This window comes from Onychostoma macrolepis, chromosome 17, assembly GCF_012432095.1.
Source record: "Onychostoma macrolepis isolate SWU-2019 chromosome 17, ASM1243209v1, whole genome shotgun sequence".
Lineage (NCBI taxonomy): Eukaryota > Metazoa > Chordata > Actinopteri > Cypriniformes > Cyprinidae > Onychostoma > Onychostoma macrolepis.
Window position 1 is genome coordinate 23,030,667 of NC_081171.1, and position 15,157 is coordinate 23,045,823.

Here is a 15,157-nt window from a genome sequence, read left to right on the forward strand (position 1 = left end):
CAGACAAAAATGCATTTTTCTGAGTTTTTGGAGGGATTAGGTGTACAATGAAACTGGTCTGTGGAACCAGGGAGTTTCCTTTTTAGAGCTATCCAAAATCACAGGCAGAACAGGTAGAATATGAGATTTGGAGGGCTTTTATTATGTCATGCAACATCAGATCGTCTTGAAACTGGTTGAGTGACACACTGTGGACTGTCAGTCTGGATTGAAACTGGTCTGTGGAACCAGGGAGTTTTCTTTTTATAATGTGAATTTACGGATAAATGTGGTTATATGCATGTTTTGAAAGGCTTTTATTTGTTATTTCTCATCAGACAGGTATTTTCATATTATTTGGAAATTCTACATTTAATATTACTCAACATTTTCGTTTTATCAGACCGTTGGTTAAACATTTGTATTATTTTAAATTAATTGATTTAATTTATTTGTTTATTTATATATTCGTTCATTCGTTTATTCATTATTGACAGAGAAACTGGCTTAATAAATGAATGCCAGAGATCACTTTTCCTTTGATTTGAGTTTTTACACGCTATTACCGCGACGCTTAGTATATGCGCAACACAAAATAACGTGGCGGCTAGAATGACCGTGTTTTTCAAAGTGGAGGCTGGCCTGACCGCAGTACAAATAGCCACCGGGTGCCATCCAAACTCCAAACTTTTTTTATGCATTATCAAATAACCAGAATCTTTAGACTCAGACATTTCCAATGATATGTATTTTTTCAAGATTATAAAAAGTTTTGATTCTAAAAGACCGTAATACATTTGGAATATGACACCTCCCACTAAAAGATTTTAAAGTACCATTTCCATGGTACCGCAATATCCGATTTCAAAATGGTTTTCACAGGTTGAATTTTGAGGTTTTAAACTTTCAAATGATATATAATTTATAATGATAACTAAAACATGTAATAGGAAAAAAGGAAATGAAAAATGATTTTTGTGAGGAAGGTCAGAAATCCTGTTATGATGTATATGTTTTGAGGTGCACTCTTGTCATAAATTAATCTATTACGGTTCCTACATACTTTTTAACAACAAACAGTGGTAAAATATCTATTTAGGAGTCTTAGACTTTTAATAATAATTTGTTACATTTATATAGCGCTTTTCTGGGTACTCAAAGCGCTTTACATGAAAGGGGGGAATCTCCTCAACCACCACCAGTGTGCAGCATCCACCTGGATGATGCGATGGCAGCCATATTGCGCCAGAACGCCCACCACACACCAGCTTATTGGAGAGGAGGTCGTGGTCAGAGGTTGTGTGAGTGACATCACTAAACAAACATCAAATGCATAATTTGTTCAACAATGACGTTTAAAACATCCCAACCCATTCGGTTAAACAACAAGCCCAATTTTCATTAAAAATTAACGAACGCAAAAAAACAAAGCACTTCCAAAATACGTAGAAAACATAACAGGAATTTCCAAAAGATCCCGGACGAGCCCCCATTTGTCACAGCTTGCCAGATGACTATGACAACTGTAACAGAATAAAATAACATAAAACTTAAAAAAATATAAATGAAGTACAAAAATGTAAGTTTGCATTCTTTAAGCATTTTTTTTATAATAAACATGAATAAACTTTACATGTTAGTTTCAAATTACAAAAATTACAAAACATTGGTGTGTTCCTCTAAACCTGGAATTATGAAGCATAATGTTTGTATGCACAACATTCTACTTAGATCTATGCATTAAACAACAATTTTGAGAAACCTCATTTGTAAAACAGACCTGAAGTCTATATTTATGTAAAATTACATGATCAGGGACTGAAAACAACTTTTTGCAAAGGTTTTGCAATGATGTGACAAGCAAATAGTAGTATGTTTTATTTAATGCCATGTCAGCATCTTAGGCTATTTTCATGGCAAAAATAAAAATAAATCTAACTTTTTCTGGCAAAATTACACTAAATAACTCTTTAAGTGAGCTCTGTGACAAGTAAATAAAATAACTAATATAAAATCAATCCACTGGTATCTTTCCATTCATCTACTGTCCCACTGATTATTCCTTGATAATGATTTCATAATGTCATGACAGGTTTCTAATTTCTCTTTTGGGATCCACTCTTTAAGAAGATGGACAGCGTGAATTTTGCACGCTCATTAGGATTTAAAGTTGATGGTACAATGAGATATTCTCCTGGTTCAAGCTTGAAGAATTTCATCACATGTCTTGCTTGGGTAAATTTCTCACTAGCTTCCACAGGATGTTTATTATAGAAGAACTTGGCTGGAAACTTCTCATCTTTCATCTAAAGGAGAATGAAATATAAACTTTTATTCAAGCAACCACTTTATTTAGAGCTAAATATAGTTAATAGAGTAATTAAATCTTTCTGTATTAAATTTTACTTGCCTCTGGTGGGATCTGTTAAAGTAGAAAATAGAATAATAACACACCATTAATAAGTGGACACCAAAACTGTTGTATTCTTTGACTTTTGTTAATACTGACCACAAAAACACTGAAGCCGATGAAGTAGTTAGAAACAAGACTTCTGTATCTGTTCTCATGTTTCTGCATGAGGGACACCAGTATGTTTTCAGGACACTGGCCACTAGCACATTCCTTATCAAGCTCCTCAATCTTCACCCGAAACTGAGGGTTTGTCCAGAACGTCTCTAAAACACATCCAAATAATCAGATCTTTGTGTTACACATATATAAATGGCCAAAGGTATGTAGACACCCAAACATTACACAAATATGTTTACTCGTTGAACATTTAATGGTTCTCAACACTCTTAGGGTCCTCAAAATATTAAGATTTCACTCACTCCTCATTCGATCTCATTATAGATATTACGTACCTTTATTATTGGGGCGGCCACCAGCTGTAGTCCCAGCATCCCAGCTGCCATAATAGCATGTGGAAGTCCAGCTGTATTTAGAGGAACTGTCCAGAAAATCAGGACTGAGGCAGCAAATATCAATGCCCCTAAAGTTTTCTGCGAAGTCCTCCATTGACATCCTACAGTAAAATGTGTGTTACTGAAAACATTTGACTCATGTTTAATGCAGCAAAAGATCAATCTGAAACTACAGTTAATGCCCACCAGAACTCCCCATCAATGGCTGAAGAACGACAATTGGATTGGTCACTTTCACTCACGCTGTTCCACAATAATGACCTGAGAGTTAAAAAAAAAAAACGTATTAGAATAATAGACTGGATTTTAATATAGCACAATCACTTTAGTGAAGATATCTCAATCCGGTGGTGTGACTGAGAGTATATTCTCTACCAGGGATATAGCACTGAAAAAAAAAAAGATACATTTGAAGCGGAATATATTTTTGTAGTAATTTAAGGAAGTATTTCTCTAAAAGTGTATAACTGGCGTGATGAAAATAAATAGCTAAAGTAAAAAATATAACAGCTAGGATTGATGGACTGAGAGTGTGTAAACCTAAAGTCAATTTTAATATTAACCATCTATTTACATTTTTATATTATAATAAAGAAAGTTTTCATTTTAACAGACTGGAATGTTTTACAGTGACCATGCCACAGAACATCACATAAATAATCATTCATTCATTCGTTCGTTCGTTCATTCATTACATGCAAGCATGATGTTTGTGCTTTTGTTCTTTTTCCCCACTAAATCAGTGATGTAATTTCCTAGAACATGATGTCACTAAGGAACTGGCTTTTGTTCACTAAAGGGACAGCCTATTACAAAACACTGACAAAGACAACCTGTAAACAAAAGATAACAAAAGGTGTCTTTTGTTAAGAGGTGAACGTTGGCAATATGAATGAGAGAGACTGTTGGTGATATAACTCCTGCAAATAAAACAACAAACACTGGTAGTGCGAACACCTCCTAACAGGACTGTAACTCCATATTAAAAACATATAGGAAAAAAAACCTATTAGAAACTGCTTACCAATTATTCATTAGTATAATTTTCATTAGTGAAATACAACAGAACAGATTATTTTAAAATAAATTTTAGAATGTGTGGACATATGTCAAAAATGTGCAAAATGTGCCCCACTGTTTACTTTGAGAAAATTGAGTGTTTAATCTTATCATTATACATTACTGACACTCTATCCTCCAATTTGATACTGTTAAGTGCTTTGACACAATCTGTATTGTTAAAAGCTATATAAATAAAGGTGACTTGACTTATTTGTGATATTTGCGCTTGAACAATTTTGAGCTTAATATTTTATCCAATATAATACATATATGATGGAGACATGATGAAGTATTGTAGAGTAGGAATGACACTTATAGTTAATGTTAGCAAGCTAAACTTACAACACGAAATAGTTTGCAAGATTAGAATTAGTGTTCCAAATCATCGTATACTATGCTGAAGTTAGTATCCCAAAGTTACCAGGATGTTCTATTTCCATGCACACTTTAATGCGCTTTGGAGGAGGATTCGATTCAGAACTACAAAAACAAAAATCTCTCCAAGAATTGGTGAGTTGCTTAAACAGGTCCGCAGTAATCGTGAAATTAAATTAAATGTGGATTCCACTGATAGGATGCACATAGCTGTGCAACAAAATGGTTCTATAATGTGATAGTATATCACAAAAATAGCCTACTCTTCTGCTACACGATTAAAAAATGTTTTATTCACAAAAAGAGCACATAGTATAAGAAGGCAAACTGGGATGCTGCAGTAACGTTAAGTGAACTTTGTTCTCAAACCTCTTCAAGAATTTGATTTAATATAGTAATTATGAACCTTTTATAAATAAACAATGACACTTGATACATTAATGTTGTGATTATGGCATTTTATGTGATTCTTACTTGTCACTCCAGGCACCGGTCCACTCGCCTTTTCCCCATGGGTTCAACACTCTCACCAGCCTTACTGGTTCTCCTTGGGATGTCACCTGTCAAATTCACACACTTTCAGTTTATAATGCTTATAATGAAAGTCTATGAAACCTTAAAGTGGGCTTGTTATTTTTCTGTGGAATGTCAGATTAATAGGGAACTGCTGTCAGAACAACACTGACAGCAGCTCCGATCCCTAGCCTTCTTAGAAAGCAGCCACCCATTAGCCTACGCTCAACAGTTCCAGGATGCCTGGACTATTGCTGACAGAGTTACGCAACGTGGTGGCAATAATTGACCTGGTTGTGCTGGAATGATTTACCCCACAACTTTCGGAACAGATGGCAGGAAGGGTCCAGTCACTCAATGTTTCTAGAACACATGGTTCAGCTGGTTGAGGACCATTTGACAGTGTATTTAGCCTCCCGCAACCCACCGGACAGGCCACTACATTTATGTCATGAATACTATATGAATTGACTGTATGAATCTTTCAGTTGCTAGGAATTAAGTTGATTCGTACAAGCATTTACCTTCCCCAAATTGATGGGCTGGTTGAACACATTAATCAGACATGAAAATTATGATTTGTAAGTTTAACAGGAAGTTATAATGGGATGTGGCTTGAGCTTTTGTTATTCACAGTCTGAAAGGTTCCTCAAGCTTCCACTGGATTTTACCAAAGACTATAGAATACCCAAGACATGTCACTCGTATAGTTTTGAATGGGGAAAAATGCAACGCTCAATATGGCCGCTCAACTGCAGGAAGCCCTGCCTACTGAATGAAAGAGCCAATCACTAATCTGTAAAGTCAGCGCGTCACTGCAGCTGCCGTTAGAAGTCCCGGTTGCTATAGAAACAGTCAGCGTTCTGAGGACTGCGCATGCGCACTGGCTGATCTAGCCTGAAAAATAAGCTTTTTATAATAATATTTGAGCAAAAAAAACAACATTTACGATACAGTTGTTGTCAGATTTCTTTGGTGATTTCAAATGTGAAATTTAATTGTAAGCTTAGTGAACAGTTTTGGAGAATTTGATGTTTCCCCATTCAAAGAGATAGGAACTGCACTTGGATGCCCGAGAGGCATTTCAAAGATGGCCGCCGAGTGACATGACTTGTCTTAAAGAGCAACCTGATCTCACGGAATTCCGTGTAATGTTCACGGACTTAATTAACCCCGAATCTGTGGTGGCATCACGGAATCGCCGAAAATTCCGTGATGGGCTCACAGAAGGCATCAGCCGTGGTCCATGCACGGATTCACTGGTTCAACACCAGCGCTGCATCGGACCACGTAAAAAGAGTGACTCCGATGCAGTTATACTTTCACTGGAGTACCTGACCCCACCCCTACCCTAAACCTACCCAGTTCTGAACAATAATGATGACGATAAATTTCCCAGTATCGCGTCGGCATATTGATGCTAAGGGTTTCCGTGCGTGGAGCACGGCTGATGCCTGTCACTGACTTACATTGGTATCACTTCTGTGAGCCCATCACGGAATTTTTTCTGTGAGCCCATCACGGAATTTTCGGCGATTCCGTGATGCCACTACAGATTCGGAGGTTAATTAAGTCCGTGAACATTACACGGAATTCTGTGAGATCATGTTGTAAAGAGACTTTGGTTTTACCCATCTGAGCTGCTCTATGGATGTCAACCGTGTTGTGTGCTTGACATCCTTGAAGAGAATTATGATGAGAAAGTCACATGATGAACCAAAGCCCATCACAAGCAGCTTTTAAATAATAACATAGAAGGTGAACAGTGTCATTCACACAAGCACTAAACACCATTAAACTGAAATATGCAATAAACATTCATTTAAAAAACATCAGATGTAACATACAACCCTAACATAGCTGATAAGAAAAAACTAAGAAGAAACTGTTATTTCAAAGAAAAAACATCAAATTCAAACAAAATGTGAAATGCAACGCAGGGAATTCTGGGAACGTCAATTTACGGTTTTTCCCTGTAAATTTTACATTATTTTTCACTTCGAAAAAACGGTATTTCACCGTAAAATTGTCTGAAATATCTATTACAGTTTTTCACCATATATATTAGGGGAACTTACCGTTAACCATTTAACAGGTTTTTACTGTAGCATTTTCAGTTTTTTACTGTTAAATTTGTATTTCTCCTACCATTTACCTCTTAATGACATTACATTTAAATGACATTTAATTCTATGCAAGCTTACCTTGAAAACCCCTGTCACTGTATATGCATGGCCTTGAACGATGCCATTGGGTAATACTGTGTTTGCAGAAGTATCCTGATATGATAGGAAAAAAAGATAATAAATATAAAATATAGATTAAAACATATTATTACATCAATAATGACACAAAGATAAAATATAGTTTTATGTATAATTAGTGCTCTGCATTGTTTCTTACTGTTGTTTATATTAAGTTAATTTGTCACAGTAATGAAAGGATCAGACTGAGGTCGCTGAAATTGCTTACCCCACGAGAAGTGCTGCAGCCCATAAGGGCCTTTGCTTTGGCTGCACGGTCCATCAGGCTCCACAAATCAGTAGAAGTTTGTTTCAGTTTGAAGTACACATGGACACCACCGGTGAAGTCCAGCAAAGCCTCAGATACACAACCAGCATGCATGTCAGCATAGGAGCCGCACACCCTATAAGAGCCATTGCAAACATGCTTATAATGTTGGATTCTTGGGGATTCAATTCTAATGTGTTACATACAAAACATACAGGTGCATCTCAATAAATTAGAATGTCGTGGAAAAGTTCATTTATTTCAGTAATTCAACTCAAATTGTGAAACTTGTGTATTAAATAAATTCAATACACACAGACTGAAGTAGTTTAAGTCTTTGGTTATTTTAATTGTGATGATTTTGGCTCACATTTAACAAAAACCCACCAATTCACTATCTCATCAAATTAGAATATGGTGACATGCCAATCAGCTAATCGACTCAAAACACCTGCAAAGGATTCCTGAGCCTTCAAAATGGTCTCTCAGTTTGGTTCACTATGCTACACAATCATGGGGAAGACTGCTGATCTGACAGTTGTCCAGAAGACAATCATTGACACCCTTCACAAGGAGGGTAAGCCACAAACATTCATTGCCAAAGAAGCTGGCTGTTCACAGAGTGCTGTATCCAAGCATGTTAACAGAAAGTTGAGTGGAAGGAAAAAGTGTGGAAGATAAAGATGCACAACCAACCAAGAGAACCGCAGCCTTATGAGGATTGTCAAGCAAAATCGATTCAAGAATTTGGGTGAACTTCACAAGGAATGGACTGAGGCTGGGGTCAAGGCATCAAGAGCCACCACACACAGACGTGTCAAGGAATTTGGCTACAGTTGTCGTATACCTTTTGTTAAGCCACTCCTGAACCACAGACAATGTCAGAGGCATCTTCCCTGGGCTAAGGAGAAGAAGAACTGGACTGTTGCCCAGTAGTCCAAAGTCCTCTTTTCAGATGAGAGCAAGTTTTGTATTTCATTTGGAAACCAAGGTCCTAGAGTCTGGAGGAAGGGTGGAGAAGCTCATAGTCCAAGTTGCTTGAAGTCCAGTGTTAAGTTTCCACAGTCTGTGATGATTTGGGGTGCAATGTCATCTGCTGGTGTTGGTCCATTGTGTTTTTTGAAAACCAAAGACACTGCCATTGTTACAAGACATTTTGGAGCACTTCATGCTTCCTTCTGCTGACAAGCTTTTTAAAGATGCTGATTTCATTTCCCAGCAGGATTTGGCACCTGCCCACACTGCCAAAAGTTGGTTAAATGACCATGGTGTTGGTGTGCTTGACTGGCCAGCAAACTCACCAGACCTGAACCCCATAGAGAATCTATGGGGTATTGTCAAGAGGAAAATGAGAAACAAGAGACCAAAAAATGCAGATGAGCTGAAGGCCACTGTCAAAGAAACCTGGGCTTCCATACCACCTCAGCAGTGCCACAAACTGATCACCTCCATGCCACGCCGAATTGAGGCAGTAATTAAAGCAAAAGGAGCCCCTACCAAGTATTGAGTACACATACAGTATATGAACATACTTTCCAGAAGGCCAACAATTCACTAAAAATGTTTTTTTTTTTTTTTATTGGTCTTATGAAGTATTCTAATTTGTTGAGATAGTGAATTGGTGGGTTTTTGTTAAATGTGAGCCAAAATCATCACAATTAAAAGGACCAAAGACTTAAACTACTTCAGTCTGTGTGCATTGAAACAAGTGTTCACAATTTGAGTTGAATTACTGAAATAAATGAACTTTTCCACGATATTCTAATTTATTGAGATGCACCTGTATATTAAGAGTCATAAACTCTTATAATTATGGTAAAAGCATATTTTTATGTTCAATGAAAATGAAAATATATAACATATTTGCACCTACTTGGCATAAGCTTTCTCCAGTAAGGCAGGCCAAAACTCATTAGATGTTTTTGAGTGAACAAAAATGAGCTTTCCTTTGATTGTTGGCAGTTTGTCATCAATGACAACATCAATCCATTTCCCAAAGCGCCAGAACTATGAATTTGCAGAACATAAGGCTTAATGGCTGATACATGATTTGTTTTGTTTTTTAAATGTAATCAAGTAATGCTGAAAAAGACCAAAGGACTCACTCTGAAATGAAATATCCCTGCATAATCTTTACCAAATGACTGGTCAGCTGGCATGACCTGGTCCATGATTTCCTTCTGAAATGTTAAAGCCCCAACTGAAGCAAGAAACCAGCAGTTTCCTAAGGTAAAGGTACAAGCATTAGAGAAATAGATCTTTCAATGAGTTGATAGTTTTTCTGGTGTATATACAGTGACATTATTTATTGGGTTGGTATCATTTAAAAACCAGTGATTACTGGAGATGTAAATAAATACATAAGTAAACATACCCAAGTAAGATCCTTGGGAATAGTCAAACCTGGATGCCCCCTGTACAATGAGCTGAGGGTTTGACACTATATTCTAAAGAGAGGAAATAAATAAAATATACAATAATATTTGGCCTAGAGATTTATGCATACCATAAGACGACATTTTCTCATATAATGCACTTCGAGTCTGCTTTCATGACACTTGAGATGTCTTGTCACAATAGTGAACCTGTTCTGACAAGCCCTAAGAGACATTTTGCAACACTTAATGGCAAGTCATTTTCAACGGTTTTTTTTCTCTCTCTCTCTCTCTCTCTCAATTCTTTCAAGCAATAATGCCTATTTACTTTGAGATCTTTTTTAAAGTTACTGAAAGTCTGAAGATAGAAAGTCAGTACAGGGTTACTTACTGATGGTCTAAACCACTTGATTTGGTCCAGATCCAGTTTAAGTTTCTTCTGTGGATCAATGGAGCTGCTGTCTGGAGGGAACTTGTCATCAACAAATCTCATCTTATTGGTAAAGCAGCTCTTCTGCAGCTCCTGGTAGTCCTGATCCAAGAATTTCAAAGGGACATCAAGAGTGCCTGTTTTGTCTTTTGTGGTGGATTCATTCCTGAGATCTTGGTGGTTCAAACGAGGTGGAGGCATTTTTTTCTTTTTGAAAAATCAGTTTGTTTATTTTTTTTTGGGGGGAAAAAAAGGTTTAAAGTTGTTCACAGGCTTACAATTAGCAGATAAATTAAATTAAATTAAATTTATAAAGATATAAATGATATACTTTACCTTCTAGGATACGACGACAACTCGCGACAACTTGCGAGTTCACCTAAATGGGCAGTTTTCTCTTTCGACTTATTCTTTGTTCTGCCCTAGGCTCTGGAATCCTGTTCTGACCGAAAGCTGTTTTTAGAAAAGGGCGCAGCATTAGGTGTAAAAGGTTTTTCCTCCCACCTGTAAAACTGCATAACAGTAATTACCACCAAATATAGCCCCAAGTCTGGACATAGAATGTTGGTAAACCAGTAAATGTTTATATATAAAAATTAACGAAGAAGCTGCATCTGACTAATCCTTAAAAAAAAGTTACATTTATGAGATCATGAAAATACAGAAGCTCAAGCTATTGATCTCTTCACAGTTCTCTGTAATGTTCCCACCACTAAATTCAGTGCAAGAATTATTTTAAACCAGTTATACACTGTATTTGTGTAGATAGATCAGGTGGTCCGAAGTACAATCAGTTGAACATTACAGAATCTGTTCTGTATTACTATTAGCATTTGGACAAGCTTCTAATATTGACTCCATCATAATTTTGGCACAGCAAAACACTCTATTAGCATATTTATCCCAAAGGCAACCCCATATGTACTTTAACTGTACACTTTCCACAATAAAATAAAATTCCTATTATTTTAAATTTTAATGACATAATTCTTTGATAAATTTAACACATAAAACACTTCCAAGTGCCCCAAATTTTTATCACTGAATTACATTATAGTAAATTCAAAGGAGAAATTGTCACATCTGCCTCTGTAATTAGTAATGATCCAAATATTTAAATACAAACATTAATAAGAATCTAATAATTAATAGATGCTTCAAATCTCAACAACTACAATTAAAGTCAAAGTATGTCTGCATCCAGATGTAGCTCTTTAGTTACTAAATTCTGAAAGATTCCATTAATTGTAATTATCTTCACTGTACACTGCAACCACAACTTTGCCATCTCTAAAGTAATGCCTTCAATAACCCAGAATGACAATGGCCAAAACTGACCCTCCTGTAAAAGAGGCTGCAACAACACAATCACATGTTTAGTGATACTTTTCTAACATTTTCTGAAGGTTTTTAAATTATTTAGCATCAACAAAAATGTTTTTTGTTCATTTTAGAAATGTTTATTTACAGATCACACTCAGTTAAACATTCTCTAAATCGGAGATTTATTTTTGCCAGTTTAACACACACAGAACCGTTCACTTAAACTTGTTTGTCTGCAAAAACAGATAAGCTCACATTAAGGCCGACCTCCCTTACCACATAATAAGCACTTAAAAACAGTTTGTATTCATATGGTTCAGTGACAAACATCTGACCAACAACACCACAATCCACTGAAACACAAACACACACAACCCATCCTCGCCATGTCAAACAGAAGATCAAATAAAGCCATTCAGTCGACTCTTCGTCGCAGGTGGAGAATGCGAATGTCAGGACTGTTGAACTCAGGGTCTTGTTTCTCAGATGGGATCTCCTCTGACCGGAATTCTTGCAGAAGTAGCTGTGAAACCGAGTATTTGAAGAGGAATAAGATAATAGCAGATTTAGCATGGCAATGCATTTAACTGGCTTTTAACTCATACAATTAAATATAAATAATCTGCATACCATTACTTGGAGTTGGAGCTAAAGGACTAACTAGTGCAATAACCCACACTCTCATTTGCATGTGCCACTAAATATGACAATGTAACTATTTAGTATTGTACAGTTTAATTCTCTTACCTCAAAGAATCTCTTTTCTATTTCAGGATTTACACCAACAGTGCGTTGCTCGTAGCAACAGATGATACACGTCTCTGGTCCAGACAAGAGTTTCAGAGTCTCCACCAGTGGCTCCACAGACTGTGAAATATAAAACACTGGGGCTATTAAACCTAGTACTGTTAATTATTCAGTACTGCAGAGCTAACTATTGCTGTATGGGAAATAAATGATTGTGTAATATTCATTGTTACAGTACCTGCTCATAGTAGATACAATCAGCCATCAGAATATAATGAGGATGAGGTAAAAATTCTTCGACATTTCCTCCCCTTTTTAAAGGAAAATGTTTCATAAGTTATTTCATAATTAATTTTCATGAAATAAAAAACTCTCTTTGTACAGAGACATTTTCAAACAAAGATATTTTTGTGTGTGTTCCACTGTAGAATGCAAGTCATACATGTTAGAAAAATATAAATATGAGTAAATGACAGAATTTTCATTTGTGAGTAAACTATGATCATATGATCGTGGTAGCTATAATGCGGCGACAACCCACTGTATTTGGAAGAAAGCTTTTTTTTTAAATTATATTAAGTTATTTTGGAATAACATTATATGTTTGTGTCTGTGTATGTGTATGTGTGTGTGTGTGTGTGTGTGTGTGTGTGTTAATAGTGTGCCTTGATTTAATATAATTTATTTTGATAGAATATTTTTGTGCCTCTTGAATGCAATTAATTTTATTGTAAAGAATGGAAACACAGCCCTTCCAAAAGATCCTGTAGGATAAAATGTAGTACAAACCATTTCAATACCTTGGCTGTGATTGAGCCTGTGTGGATGAGATGCTGATTTTTCCTAATGTTTAGTTGAAGGAGAGGCTGCAGGTCTTCCAGATCTGTCACTGTGACATTTGCCCTATGGGTGCACATTATTCACATTATTATTAAATGGACCACATTTGTGAATAATATCGATCATGATCAGAAAGAGGAATGAATTACTATCCTACAACTTTCAGAACATACATTTTCTTAAATGGCACAGCATTCATAACTCACCCCAGAGTTGCAGCCACGAGACCCACGAGTCCTGTCCCTGCGCCCAGTTCAATAATGTTCTTAGAGGACCACATACTAACAACAGACTGAACACTGCAAAATTGTTCCGTTTCCAGGTATTTTGACAGGACAATAGCAGCGTCCCATACTACACAGCCCACGTCCCCTTTGCTGCACTGATACATTCTTAAAACAGACCCGTCATTTTTCTCTATTTCTCGAACAAAATAATCTTCCGGATCCTCGTCAGTCGCCATGTTCTTTTTCAGCTCGCTGCTGAACACTGAACATTCTACGTCACGTGACTTCTGATTCGCGATTTTATTTTTTATTTATTTATTTTTTTCCCCTACTAAAAGAAAGAACGGACTCAATTTACTCATAATGTTGGTATGAGTATTTATGTAATGTTGGGTATTTTAGAAAATATTTTAGGTGAATTTTTCATTTGTAGTCTGGTGGTATTTTACTTGAGATAAAACAAATATCCGATATGAAAATTGACCAAGTTAGTTTTTGGAAGCCATTTGCTATAAAATCACTGATAAGTAGTTGTAGTAAGTCAGTCAGTCAGTCGACTCTAATTTGATTCATTAGAATGCTATTTGTACAAATATTGGCTTATCGTGTTATGTTTTATCAGGGTAACTTTTATAAACATTGTTACATTTAAGCTTATAGTCTCCCCAAACAACAGATGGGTCAAATTAAAGTTTATTGGGTTCAGTGGAATTTAAAAATTTCCCGAAATGCTTGATCAGTAATAGCCTACCAGATCATTTGCAGATAAACATAAAAAGGCTGGTGCAATTTAGTGATTTTAATACAAAGCTTCAACTTCTTATCAGCTGCAGATGAGAGTTTGTATACGTACCACACTGTTATTACATATTTGTGACACGTACATGAACGGTTTTGTGATTGCTGTAACTTATGGTGAAGATTTATTGTTGCTGTTCTTCGATATATTATAGTTTTATATAATGCCACTAGATGGCAGCGCGGACTCATTCACGATTCACACAGGTTTGTATAACCAATTTCCATTTTTAGTTGCATTTATACCACACTATATACAAAGGTAGTAAAAATGCAAGCATCCCTTACAGAAACCTCACTAGAACTGTGCTGTGGTGGCAGGACCCTTACTTTTCAACGCTGGAAAGGTCCACACTTTTTGGTCATCCACTCTGATATTGTCAGCATCACTCAGTAAAAGTTTCTGACTTCACCGTGGCAGTTGTAGAAGAATACTTATATACCTTTCACATCGCATTTGTATTTCTAACCTTTGCATTTTCTGGCCAGGAAGTTTCAGAATCACCTACTAATCCAGATCCTTTTCTGCAAGAAGATTTTTTTTTTTTTTTCTCTAACATTTTATAATGCTATTTACTGAAATTCTTTACAAGAAAACTGGACCATCACTATCACTTCCCAACTCATGTGCAGTGCCAAACCAAGCAATAATGTCTTGTAGTTTTCAATCACCTGGCTGCTGGAGAGAGAAGAGAGAGACAGGATCTCTGTGTATCCGGAATAGCATTTGAAATCTGATAATGCAAAGACATTTTCTGTTTAGAAAGATCCACTGCTGCTTTCTCACATGCTGAGCAGGGTAACTAGTATGAGATCAGCTGTGCTTACAATATGCTGCTGATCTCCATACATCCTTATTGCTAACCTTCCTGCTAGCTGCTCGCTGACACTCCTTTTAGGGTTGTAGAATATATCGAAGAGCTCAGCAAGGCATTTTAGTCACACCTTGGCTTGGACCCTATATGAACAACACCTTCATTGACAGGAGGCTGTATAGACACTGTACTGTGACTATTTTGGGGACATATTTCCCTTGGTTAGTGGTTCCCAAC

At 36.4% G+C, this 15,157-nt stretch overlaps 2 protein-coding genes across 2 annotated transcripts; both read right to left on the reverse strand.

The window, feature by feature from the left end:
- Nucleotides 1–880: 880 nt before the first annotated feature.
- Nucleotides 881–11,407, reverse strand: LOC131523026 (calpain-1 catalytic subunit-like). Its single transcript, XM_058749009.1, has 11 exons — nt 10,507–11,407; nt 10,132–10,377; nt 9,740–9,812; nt 9,471–9,589; nt 9,239–9,372; nt 7,327–7,501; nt 7,059–7,133; nt 4,816–4,901; nt 3,091–3,165; nt 2,845–3,005; nt 881–2,655 (listed from the first exon to the last, which is right to left on the reverse strand). The coding sequence occupies exons 2-11, from the start codon at nt 10,369–10,371 to the stop codon at nt 2,405–2,407; spliced, it is 1,389 nt and encodes a 462-aa protein (XP_058604992.1). The 5' UTR covers nt 10,372–10,377; nt 10,507–11,407; the 3' UTR covers nt 881–2,404.
- A 226-nt stretch (nt 11,408–11,633) lies between these two features.
- On the reverse strand, nt 11,634–14,501 carry vcpkmt (valosin containing protein lysine (K) methyltransferase). The gene is made up of 5 exons (XM_058749011.1): nt 13,287–14,501; nt 13,030–13,143; nt 12,479–12,551; nt 12,241–12,360; nt 11,634–12,016 (listed from the first exon to the last, which is right to left on the reverse strand). The coding sequence occupies exons 1-5, from the start codon at nt 13,541–13,543 to the stop codon at nt 11,909–11,911; spliced, it is 672 nt and encodes a 223-aa protein (XP_058604994.1). The 5' UTR covers nt 13,544–14,501; the 3' UTR covers nt 11,634–11,908.
- Nucleotides 14,502–15,157: the final 656 nt, after the last annotated feature.